The 12,373-nt window shown below is 53.4% G+C and overlaps 1 protein-coding gene across 1 annotated transcript in view; it reads left to right on the top strand.

Moving 5' to 3' along the window:
• The window catches only part of AHRR (aryl hydrocarbon receptor repressor), an 81,063-nt gene that overhangs the window by 54,587 nt on the left and 14,103 nt on the right, over positions 1-12,373 (top strand). The window contains exons 5-7 of the mRNA XM_076007916.1: positions 3,542-3,631; positions 9,849-9,978; positions 10,690-10,826. Coding sequence (XP_075864031.1) covers positions 3,542-3,631; positions 9,849-9,978; positions 10,690-10,826 — 357 coding nt within the window. The remainder of the gene's footprint in view (positions 1-3,541; positions 3,632-9,848; positions 9,979-10,689; positions 10,827-12,373) is intronic.

Raw genomic sequence — 12,373 nt, 5'->3', positions numbered from 1 at the left:
TGGGGGTACAAATGTTTAGGTTATATATATTGCCTTTGCCCTACCTGAATCAGAGCTTCAAGCATGTCCATCCCCAGACAGTGCACACCGCACCCATTAGGTTTGAATATACCTATCCCTCCTCCCCCCTCTCATCTGCCCGGCACCTGATGAATGTTATTACTATGTGTGCACATAAGTGTTGGTCAGTTAGTACCAATTTGATGGTGAGTACATGTGGTGCTTGTTTTTCCATTCTTGTGCTACTTCACTTAGTAGAAAGGGCTCCAGCTCTATCCAGGATAATACAAGAGGCACTAGATCACATTTTTTGTGGCTGAGTAGTACTCCATGTCATACATATACCACATTTTATTAATCCACTCATGTGTTGATGGACACTTGGGTTGTTTCCACATCTTTGCAATTGTGAATTGTGCTGCTATGGACGTTTGAGTGCAGATGTCTTTATTATAGAATGTCTTTTTTTCCTTTGTAGATTCCCAGTAATGGGATTGCTGGATTGAATGTTAGTTCTACTTGTAGCTCTTTGGGCCCCGTGTGGTGACTCAGGCCTGTAATCTCAGTACTCTGGGAGGCTGAGGCAGGAGGAGTCTGAGACCAGCTTGAACAACGTAGCGAGACCTGTCTCTATAAAAAAGCCAAAACTTGGCGAGGTGTGGTGGCTCATGCCTGTAGTCCCAGCTGCTTGGGGGGCTGAGGGAGGAGGATCCCTTGAGACCAGGAGTTGGAGGCTACTGTGAGCTGTGATCACTCCGCCGCACTCCAGCCTGGGGGACAGAGCAAGACTCTGTTTCTAAAAAAAAAAAAAAAAAAAAAAAAGAATAAAGTAAAACAGAAATTCAATTTGTTTAATAGATATTAGGCTACTTAGATCTTCTAGTTTTTACATCACTTTTATTAATTTGTGTCTTTTAAGGAATTTCCCATTTTATTTAAATTGTTTATTAAATATCATTCTTAATATTTCTTTATCATCATTTTAATATTCGTGGGATCTGTAAGGATGTACCCTTTTAAACTCCTGGTGTCAATAATGTGTTTTTTACCTGATGAGTCTTGCTAGCAGATTATCACATTTATTGATCTTTTCTAAGAATCAAATTTTGCCTTTGTTGATCTTTTATTTGTTCTAAACCATTTTCATCGATTTTTCACTCATTTTTAATTTTTCTTCTTCTTATGTTAGATTTAATTGGCTCTTCTTTCTCTAGTTTCTGGAGGAGGCATTCTCCCCTTTGTTTCTCTTATAACAATCATTTTAAACTCATTGGGATTTGATGTTGATTTTTCTGCTTATGCGTAATTTGAAGCTGGTCGTACTTTCTGTTTTCTCGTGATGAGGAAGGCTGGGTTGTGCAGTTTCAGTTGTCCTCACTGTTTTCCATCACGTGTTGGACCGTGTATGGGATTCGAGGTGAGGTGACTGCCATCTTCCTCGGCTGCCTAGACGTCGTCAATTCCAGTATTTTAGAAGTTCTTAGAAACTGATATTTACAAACCCTAGTAAAAAAATCAGCTCATAACACACATGGGTAGTTTACGAAAGAAGCAATACAAGTTCCAGTGAGCAAATCAAAGAAATGAAAATTACGATGGTAAAATAATTTATCTCTTTTCAAATTGGTAAAGATTTAAAAAAAAAAAAAAGGAAAATAAAAGTATCCTGCCTTATTGCGATTTCGGGGAGGGGAGTGTCATGGCCTACTGCCGGTCACCACAGACTTCACGGGAGTCACTTGAAAGCCTGAATGTCTGTTTCCAAGACTCGCGTTGACGCGTCTATGACGCCCCTGTCCGGGTGACCCCGCCCCGCACCTCTGGCTCCTGCACTGGCTGGTGGGGTCATCACCGTCCCTGCCTCTCAGGGTGATGTGAGGGCGAGTGAGATATCCCGGCTTGAGGGTCTGCTCCGTGTCCCAGCCACTGTCCTCGTGGTGGTGGTGGGGAGGACACTCGCTGCCCGGTGACCAGGTGGCTCTGGGCGTCTTCACTGTGATGTCTGGGCGTCACCGTGGGCTGTCGAGTTCCCTTCTCAAGTCCAGGAAGACTCTGAGTCAAGACAGCGCAGCCCCATCCCTTGCTTTCCACACCTGCCATCCCACAGTAACTAGGGATATAACTGAGATTTAATAATCGTAAAGATATTACGAATAACATACACTAGTAAATTTAAAATAAAGATGAAATGGATACATTTCTAGAAAATATTTTAGGATGCCACAGTTGATATAAGAAAAAATTAAAAACTTGAATACACCAACAACAGTTTAAAAAATTGACAGGGCATCAAAATCTACCCCATTTTTGGGCCAGGTGAAGTGGCTCGTGCCTGTAATCCTAGCACTCTGAGAGGCCAAGGCAGGAGGATCACTCAAGGTCAGGAGTTCTAGACCAGCCTGAGCAACAGGGAGACCCCCATCTCTACTAAAAATAGAAGGAACTTAGCTGGACAATTAAAACTATATAGGAAAAATTAGCTGGGCATGGTGGTGCATACCTGTAGTCCCAGCTATTCGGGAGGCTGAGGCAGGAGGATCACTTGAGCCCAGGAGTTTGAGGTTGCTGTGAGCTAGGCTGACACCATGGCACTCCTGCCTGGGCAACAGAGTGAGACTCTGTCAAAAAAAAGAAAGAAAGAGAGAGAGAGAAATAAAGAAGAAAGAAAGACAAAAAGAAAGAAGAAAAGAAAGAAAGAAAGAAAGAAAGAAAGAAAGAAAGAAAGAAAGAAAGAAAGAAAGAAAGAAAGAATCTACCCCATTTTCACCCACCATCTCCTCAAAACATGCTCAAATTATATGGCCTTCAAGGTGAGGCGAACCAAACTTCCACGGAGCTCGTCATCTTTGTCTGAAACGAGCACATTCGGAAACGAAAGAGGGCAGGGCACCCAGTGCTTTGAAGGCTCCGTGTACTGAGCTCCAAAATAGAGAAACCGGAGGCAGCTTCACTCCGAAGGTGCTGAATCACTCCTGAGTGAAACGGGTCCGTTCCAAGGCCGTATAAAGCCCGCGGTCACGTAGGGTTCGCCCCATGAGTGCAAGAACGAGTCATCACCAGGAAACCCATTCATTAGTAGACTAATAAAAGTATGTGCTCATTTCCGTAGACGTGCAAAGAGCACGTCACGGAATTCAGTATGTTTCATGCCTAACAACTTTTAGAAAAGCCAAAAAACATTCCAAAATAGTGTACAGAAGAAGGTGTGTGAGTTCAAACTTCTTCACAGAGGAAAATAAGAGGCTCCTGTTGTCTGTTCATGTACTGATCGTGTCTCACTGTCCTGTCAAGGTGAGGCTGTATTTTATGAAACATAATTCTATATTTATTAGGAAAAAGAGAACCCAAGTCTTTAGTGTTATAAACCATGACCCACTCCCCACGTCACCTGTCAACTTGGAATCTGTCATGAAATAATGGGAAATAAATAAAAACGAGCATTTCGGACAATGAAATGGGCGGAACGGTCGAAAGTTTGAGCAAAAGCAGTGCTCGCGCTTTTCACTCTGGGTGAGCCGACGCATGTTTTTGTCTTTTCCAGTCTCTCAACGGCTTTGCCCTGGTCGTGAGCGCGGAAGGCATGATATTCTACGCGTCAGCAACGATCGTGGACTATCTGGGCTTCCACCAGGTAAACGAAGCGAAACAGCTTTTCAGTCTGTTAAACGTTAGGCTCTGTCACCTTTGTAAACGCTGACGGTCCTCAGGGTTGAAAAAATATCTAGGATCCAGCTTTTCGTATTCCTGAGCTTTTATCAGATGGAGATGTCCGTGCTCAGGCTGTGTCGAGGGTGGCGTTTCTTCCAGGCGGGTTCGGGCCTCGGCGAGAGGCCGGTGGTGCTGAGGTGCCGTGTCTGACCCAACCGTGGTGAGCGCGGACTGCGCCGGCGTCCTGCTCGGCCTCCCATCCTCCGCCGAGCAGCCGGTCGGCACCTGACCCTGACCTCTGCTCCCCAGCACCGTCCCCGTTGGCGGTTCCCTGGTCAGCGTCTTAAACTTCAGATCCTTGGCACGTTCAGGGCACAGATTGTTCCGGAAGGGCCTTATCGACCGTGCACACAGTTCATGTGGGACGCTGCCCCAGGTCGGTTGGTTCCAGAGTGGGGTCGAGACCTCATCAGACACCAGGCCCAGCAGAGGAAAGGCTCAGTGAAAATCCCGCCTAGGCCTGGGAAAGGGACAAGGACAACTTTTTTCTGCCTGGGCCCTGGGCAGGAGAAGGAGCCCGAGTTGCAGAGCCTGGACTCACACTGCTGCATAGCGAGGGCTCCCAGGCTGGGAATGAAACCGGCCGCAGGTTGGGGAAATTGCCGGGCACCCAAAGAAGCAGACATGGGGCCCTTTAATCACACTCCCGCAAGCCACTCCTGCAAAAACTTCCCCTCCGAAGAGGAGTTCACAACACAAAACCATAAACTCACGAGGAAAGGCACAGACGGAACAGTGTTGGCGGCAGGGTAGACGGAATTGGCTCTCCCCTGGGAGAGCTGCAGAGGACAAAAGGAACTAGAAATGTGGATACACTGAAAACAATAAAAGATTAAAGAAGATAGGCCGAGCACTGTGGCTCATGCCTGTAATCCCAGCACTCTGGGAGGCCGAGGTGGGAGGATCGTTTGAGCTCAGGAGTTCGAGACCAGCCTGAGCAACAGCGAGACCCCATCTCTACTAAAACCAGAAAGAAATTAGCTGGCTAACTAAAATATATATATATATATAAAATTAGCCAAGCATGGTGGCACATGCCCATAATCCCAGCTACTTGGGAGGCTCAGGAAGGAGGATTGCTTGGGCCCAGGAGTTTGAGGTTGCTGTGAGCTAGGGTGACCTCACGGCACTCTAGCCAGGGCAACAGAATGAGACTTTGTCCCAAAAAAAAAAAAAAAGGAAGATAAAGAAAGAACAGTATATGATTAAAAAATAAAAACAGGTATATTTGAGAAAGAGTAAAATAGAAGTCTGAAAAATTAACATGGTCCATCAATCAGAGTCCAGTCTGGAGACAGAAACCATGCAGTCAGCTGAACAGTTTAGTACAAAGAACTAAGTCTAGCGTAAAGAAGTATTAACTAGTAAGACGGAATTGGCTGTGAAGGGTCCCGGGCCAAGGGCCGGGGGGCAGCAGTGGCCCAGGCGGGGCTGGGCCCAGGACCGGGACCTCGCTGTCTGGGCCTCCCTGGCAGAGGTGAGGCCCTGGGCAGAGGCGTCCACCAGGCGACCCGGCCAGGCTGGGCAGAGGACGCCGCCTCGGGGCGCTGGTGAGACTCACAGGGAAGTGGCGCTTGGAGGGCCCGTGGGGTGGGGGAGGGCTGCCGGGCGTGGCCGTGGCCGCCAGGGGGACACAGGCCCCTGGAGGAGGAGGCAGCCCCCGCACAGGAGCCCCTGCTGGGCAGAGGGGCGGCGTCCCAGGCAGGCTCCGCCCACAGCGAGGAAGGGGTGTTTGGAGCCCAGTGGGAGGCCGGGAGCAGCTACACTAAGCTAAGGCGCTCAGACAGGCAGGAAGCCGGCGCCCCGTGGAGCAAAGGCAGTGGAAACTCAGACCTGAATCCCAAGGCCCTGAGGCTGCCTAGCGTCTTATTTCATTTCCATGAAAACCTTGATTTTGAATAGTTTCCCCAAACTGAAGTAGCTGCTGCCTTCCTGGCAATTCTGGGAGGCAGTTCCTCGCCCCTTGGTTTAACTTCCTGCCCCCAAGCCCAAGGCCTGGGAACTCGAGGACACAGAATGACCGCCAGGCCTGTCCCACGGCGCCTCTGCCCGGGGAGCCGGGTGGTGGCTGTGGTGCATGGGCTGGTTGCTTCCCCCAGTGTCACTGCGGGTGTGGCTCCCACCAGGCCTGGCTCAGCCCGTGGACGGCCCGGCCAGGGGGACGTGGCCACGTGTAGGGGGGGTGAACACGTCCGGGGACGTGACCTCCAAGGAGGTGGCCGTGCCAACCCAGAGCAGTGGCCGCCCCGGACCACCCTCGGGGGCGGCTGTCGTGTGTGCCCACCGGGCTGCCTGGGGCTGTGGGGTCGCAGGGCGTGGGGAGCACTGGCAAGAGCCCCCGGCTCTCGGGGAGAGGCGCCCCTGCCCGCCTTGAGGGCAGGTACCCAGGCATCACTCCGGTCGGTGGCCACAGGGTGCTGCTGAGTGCGTGTCCTCTGTCCTGGCTGGGGTCCCTGCCGTCTCTGGACGGTGGACTCTGTCTCCCAGAGACCTGAAGTGATCGGTGACACGTCCCTTGTTCCTAGGATGACCCACGCAGCTGGGTGGCCGCCCCACCCCGGCACACGAGTCCCACTGACACGGTGCTCGGGATGCTGCCTTGGTACAGTGGGGAGTCGTGAAGAGCAGACCGGGGGCGTCTGCCAGGGCTTGTGCCTCCCCCCTGTGGGGTGCTGGCGTCCCCAGACAGGGCAGAGCTTGCAGGGCGTGGACGGAAGGAGTGTGTGGCACGGTGGCTTACCCTGGCACCACAGAGGCCCAGCCTTCCGCTCAGCCTCCTGAGGTTGCAGGTGCTGGGTCTGATTCCAGGAAAGCTGTCCGGTCTGCCTTCCATGGGCTCAGGGTGACTTGGGTTCCATCGGAGGGAACCTGAGTCCCAGTCGGGCCGGACCCCATGTTGCCCCCACCAGAGCCGGCTCCTTCCCCTTCCCTGCGACTCGATGGTCCTGCTCACAGGGCCTGGCCATGGGGACGGGGGCAGGTACCCTGCAAAGCAGCTGCGGTTTCAGGTCCCAGCTTGCTAATTGGATCTTTTATTTTCACCCAAGCATTAGAAGTAAAAAAAAGTTTTCCCTTTATTATAAGGAAATTGTTTCCAAATGCCACTAAATCAGGCCTTGCCCCTAGTCTATGCAAAATAGTCATTAAAATATTAGAATGGCTTTGTGCTCTTGTAAGCTTCCTGTGCAAAATGCTTTACAAAAAGTCAGGAACCAGTTCTTTCCTATCGCAGTCTGAGTGCGTCATCCCAGTGTCATGCTTGGTGATGGACCAATGGGTGTTACATGTATGTTTTTGTTGGCATTGGCATTTATTGATTCAAGAAGTTGTCATTCCCTCAGAGGCCCCCAGCCTGGGGGAGATGCTCCATGTGAGCCAGAGTGGGCTGAAGCCTGCAGGCGTGGCTGGCACATGTACACACACAGACACATATGGACACACGCGCACATATGTACACGGACACATGTACACACGTGCACACATACACAGACACATGTACACACATACATACACACATGTACAGACATAAGTACACACACTTATGCACAAAAAGGTGAAAACAGCAGCTGCTGGAAAGAGCAGTTTGTTAAGTTGGAAATGCGTCTCTTCTGGACTCCGAGAATGAGGTGTGGAGCTCAGGTGTAGGGCCTGCGCGTACCTGGTAAAAGCAGGGTTTGTTTCCACACTGCGTGAGTGTTCCTCTCCCTCCTTCCCCATCCCCCCACCACAGCTGCCTCCTGACATCGCTGTGTAGGAATCAGACCTTAAAAGACTAAGAAAATTCAGGGAGGTCCAAGGAGCCACACTAATTATTAGATACAGAACGTTTCTTTCTCAAGCTGAAAACATTTACATTTCATCCTGTCCTCAAATCTGTCCCAGTCAGAAATAACTTTTCTAGTTTCAGTGTGCCCTTGTCCATGTTAATCTGTCTCCCATCTGGGTTCGACCACAGACCCGGCCGCTGCACGTCAGTCCCCTCAGTTGACCGGCGGGGGTGTTGGGACTCGGACGTGTGGGGGGACGTGTAGGGGGACCACGGGCTGCAGAGACGGCCTGCAGGAGCCGCCACCGTCAGGGGTCCACAGAGCTCAGGGTCACCTAAAAGACACATGAGAGAGCAGGTATGAGTCACAGCGCCTGTTTATTACTATGCCTTGAGAATTGTGACTGTGCAGTGCTAGGAGGTCAGCACAGTCTTCTCCTTCACTCAAAACCGTAGAGGGAAAAACGCTGTCTACCGCAGGACTGAAAACAGCAAAATGTGGGAATGAATCGGCTACCGTATGGCATGCAGCACCTCCACACGGGGAACGTGAACACATGCAAGGAACGTGAAGATGGTCCAGACCAATTGAGGGGTGTACCATATTCATGGATTGCAGGACTCAGTAGGATAAAGATGTTAGCTTTCTTCCAGTCAAGGCAGAGAGTTGATGAAACAACAGTGAGGTGGTGGTTGCCAGGAGACTCATGGTTCCTCGTCCTTTGCAGAGGGCCCCGCGGGGACAGCCCGTGTGCGCCAGCGCTAGGTGGCTGGTTGGCTGTGCTGTGTTCACACGGGCACACGGTGGGCAGCGGGTGAGAGACACAAAACGCGGCCTCTCCCAAGTGTGGCGCCGGGCAGAGGCGCAGACACCCGTGTACATGTCCCATTCTCGCACGTTCCAGGACGGGCAAACCGGCCTGCAGCAGCGGCGCAGACCGGGGTCTGGGGCAGGAGGGCCCCGAGGTGGGGTTGACGCCCAGTATGTGCGGGGCCACCCGGAGCATTTTCTTTACGATGACGCGTCTCACCTGTGTGTTCATGGTTTGGGCACGTTCTGGCCTGTGTGTCACACTGCAATCCCAAAGGTGATGGGAAAACAGCCTGTGAGAGGCGCACTTGTGCCCACAGGGCCCCCAGGCGGGTGGGAGCCACCCGGCGTGGGCTGAGGAAGGCCTGGCGCCTCCCTTCCCACCAGGAGGTGGGCCTGTCCACTGGCCCCACCTTTACCTGCAGGGTCCCTGATTCTGGACAGCACTGACAAGGGACAGCAGCCACCTCTGACCTTCTCTCTGCTTCAAGATGGACCCCATCTGACCTCTGACCTTCCCTCTGCCTCAACCTGGACTCCATATGACCCATGACCTCCCTCTGCCCCTCCCTGGACTCCATCTGCCCACCTCCGTCTGTGGAAACGTGTTCTCTTTGACTATGTGGTGTCCGTGTGCTTAGAACCTGGCTCCTGCGGCTCCTGTCTTTTCCCGCCTTCCTGAGGTTGCACCTGGTCTGACGCCGGGTGGCCCAGCGAGTGTCACCAGGGGCAGCAGAGAGGATTCCCTGGCAAGGCGGCCGGTCTGTCCCGCCCTGTGAGCTTATGGTTACATCTCATCATAAATGGCACCTCACCGATTTTTAGGAGCTTTCCCTCCATTTACGGGGAATCATCTAGTCATTATGGTCACGCTTGGAAACAGCCGCCCTGAGGGAGCCGAGTCCCGCAAAGATCATGGCAGTCTCCGTGAGGTCTGGCGTCCGGCTGCGGGGACCCAGCAACTCCTTCAGCTACAAGGAGGGAGAGGGCGGTGGACACGCGGCCCGGCCTGTGGGTGCATCCACACTCTCAGACGTTCTTACTGACGAGGGCAACAGTTGAGTCCCACCAGGGTGGGTCCTTGTAGCCGAGGCCGCAGTGTCTCCCTGCCAGACGTGGGCGCGCTGCGCTCTGGGTGAGGGCAGGCTGTGATTCCTGGCCGGTGGGAGCAGAGCTGCGCTCTGGGTGGGGGCAGGCTGTGCTTCTTGGCCGGTGGGAGCAGAGCAGACGGGGAGAGGCTGTGACCGGTGGGCCTGGTGGAGCTCTGGGCACCACGATCTGAGCAGTGACGCAGGAGAGGGGTGTCTCAGCGCCGGCCCAGAGGATGTTCTGTCTCAGACTCCCGCTCTCTCCTCTTGCGTGGTGCCGCCATGCCGGGTGGGCCGGCGGCCTGGGGTGCTCCTTCCGGGGGGAGCCGGTGTCAGGCTCCTGCCTTCTCTGTGGGGCTCTGTCTTCCTGGGTGTGACGGATGGACGTGGGCCTGTCTTCAGTCATTACTCGTTGGAATAAAGCAAGCACATCCATTTGGGATGAGGCTGCAATAACCTGGCTGCGATGTTTCAGACGGACGTGATGCACCAGAACATCTATGACTACATCCACGTGGACGACCGCCAGGACTTCAGCCGGCAGCTCCACTGGGCCATGGACCCGCCCCGGGCGGTGTGTGGGCAGCCCCCGCATGCAGACACAGGTGGGCAGCCAGTACCCGGAGTCCCTCCCGTGAGCACGCTGCTGCCCCGGGGAACTGTGCCGCTGTGCCTGCCCGTTTCCCTCCCTTCCCTGCGGGCTTGGCGCTGAGCCATGCATGTCTTTGGAGACCTCTCCCCACATTCCCGCACCTCTGCACCCCGGCTCCTGGGGTGGCTCCTGAGTGCATTTGCACCCCGGGCTGCTTTTGAGAGTTGGTTGCCCCTTTGTGCACAAGACCCCTCTGCAAACTGGTTCACAGCACCGCCCTCGCCAAATCTGTGTGTGGCCGCTGGCCAGCAAGGCAAGCCTGGCCGGGGTGCAGTTCCCAATGTGCCCCAGGGCGAGGGGGTAGGAGGCACAGTCGCACTGAGCCCTGGAGAGATGGTGTCCGCCAGGGGTCCCATGCAGAGGCACCTCCCTGGCCCTCCCACACGTCCCCGCAGGTGTCCCAAACAACCTCCTGCAGCAGCACAATGGCAGAAAGTAAGCCCAGGTACCCACTTGCCGTCCCGTTTTGTAAATGGAGAAAGAAGCAAAATTGAACAATACAGTCACGCCTGCATGTGTGTTGAAAATCGTTTCTAAAGGCAGGGATGAAGGCAGGATTTGGCGGAGCCAGGTCTGCAGGGTGGGGTCAGGGAGGGGCTGGCGTGACCACGGCCTGCTCTGTCCTCTGTGTGTGGTGACCATCGCGTGCCTCTCTGTCCGGCAGGTGAGGACGCCATCCTGCGCAGGCTGCTCGGGGCACAGGAGGGGGCTGTGGACGCGCCGGCCGAGTACGCAGCCTTCCTGACCCGATGCTTCGTCTGCCGCATGCGCTGCCTGCTGGACAGCACCTCGGGCTTCCTGGTGAGTGCGCAGGTCTCCTGGGCGGGGGCTTCTGGACGGCGGGGGACATCCATGGAATGGAGGAACACAGGCTGGGCAGGTGGCAGGGAGGAGAAGTGTGGGACCCGCCACGACAGGCCAGATGGCATTTTTGAAATTACAGTAGGTTTTCATGCAGGGTTAGTTGCACCTTTGTTTAAAACTCAGTAAGAAACTTTCTAAACGGCTGCACTTCCTGCTGAGGGCCAAGGACTCTGCAGAGCCCCAGTCATGGGGCGTACCGAGCACTGGTTTGGGCCACTTCCCTGGCAAGTGGGTGCCTGGGGCTCCCACTTCTCCATCTGACCACAGCCATTCCCAGCCCCTCGATAGAAGGGACAATCTTCCCTCGTGTGTGTCACAGCAGAGGCCTGTCCCCACCCACTATCCACCTCGCAGACCCCGAGGCACTTGTGTCTGTCCAACCTCTGCCCTGGGTCTCAGCGGGGCCCTTGTGTCACAGCCACAGTCAGCACCACAAGGCCCTCGGACCCCAGTACTCTGGCTGTGTCAGAGACTGGGACTCCGCTTCCCCAGCCAAAGACCCAGGACTGCCAGTTCCCAGGGCTGCCACAGACCCACCTGGTCCCTATCTCATGGTGGTCTTGGGCAGAGCCTCAGCAGTGACCTCCTGCCCTGGGCTGCATGAGCCGGGCCATCTGTGGCCAGTGCTCAGTGCTCCTGTGGGGCAGGACAGAGGACAGTCCCCAACTCTGTCCTCTGCAAAGGACTCTGGCCAGAGGGCGTCCTGCGGGAGCCTCCGTGGACACCCCAGCCGAGCCTGGCCTAGGCCAAGCCCTCGGGTCTCGTCCTTTCTTGAGCTGCTGAGATTTCTGTCAGAAAAGAGAAGATTTCTGTCAAGAAACAGGGAGATTTCTTTCAGGAAAGAGGGAGATTTCTGTCAGAAAAAAGGAGAATTCTGTCAGAAAAGAGATTCCTGTCAAGAAACGGAGATTTCTGTCAGAGAAGAGGAGATTTCTGTCAAGAAACGGAGATTTCTGTCAGAAAAGAGGAAATTTATGTCAGAAAAGAGGATATTTCTGTCAGAAAAGGGAAATTTCTCTCAGAAAAGAGTTTTCTGTCAGAAAAGAGATTTTTGTCAGAAAAATGAAGATTTCTGTCAGAAAAGAGACATATTTCTGTCAAAAAAGAGATTTCTGTCAAGAAACAGGGAGATTACTGTCAGAAAAGAGGGATATTTCAGTCAGTAAGAGACAGATTTTTGTCAGGAAAGAGACAGATTTTTGTAAGGAGGAGGGAGATTTCTGTCACAAAAGAGGAGATTTCTGTCAGAAAAGAGACTTATTGGCAGGGCGTGGTGGCTAACGCCTGTAATCCTAGCACTCTGGGAGGCCGAGGTGGGCAGATTGCTCGAGGTCAGGAGTTCGAAACCAGCCTGAGTGAGACCCCGTCTCTACTAAAAAGAGAAAGAAATTAATGGACCAACTAAAAAATATATATATATACACACACACAAAAATTAGCTGGGCATGGTGGCGCATGCCTGTAGTCCCAGCTACTCGGGAGGC

This window comes from Microcebus murinus, chromosome 11 (assembly GCF_040939455.1).
Source record: "Microcebus murinus isolate Inina chromosome 11, M.murinus_Inina_mat1.0, whole genome shotgun sequence".
Classification (NCBI taxonomy): domain Eukaryota; kingdom Metazoa; phylum Chordata; class Mammalia; order Primates; family Cheirogaleidae; genus Microcebus; species Microcebus murinus.
This window is presented reverse-complemented; position numbering and strand designations above follow the sequence as displayed.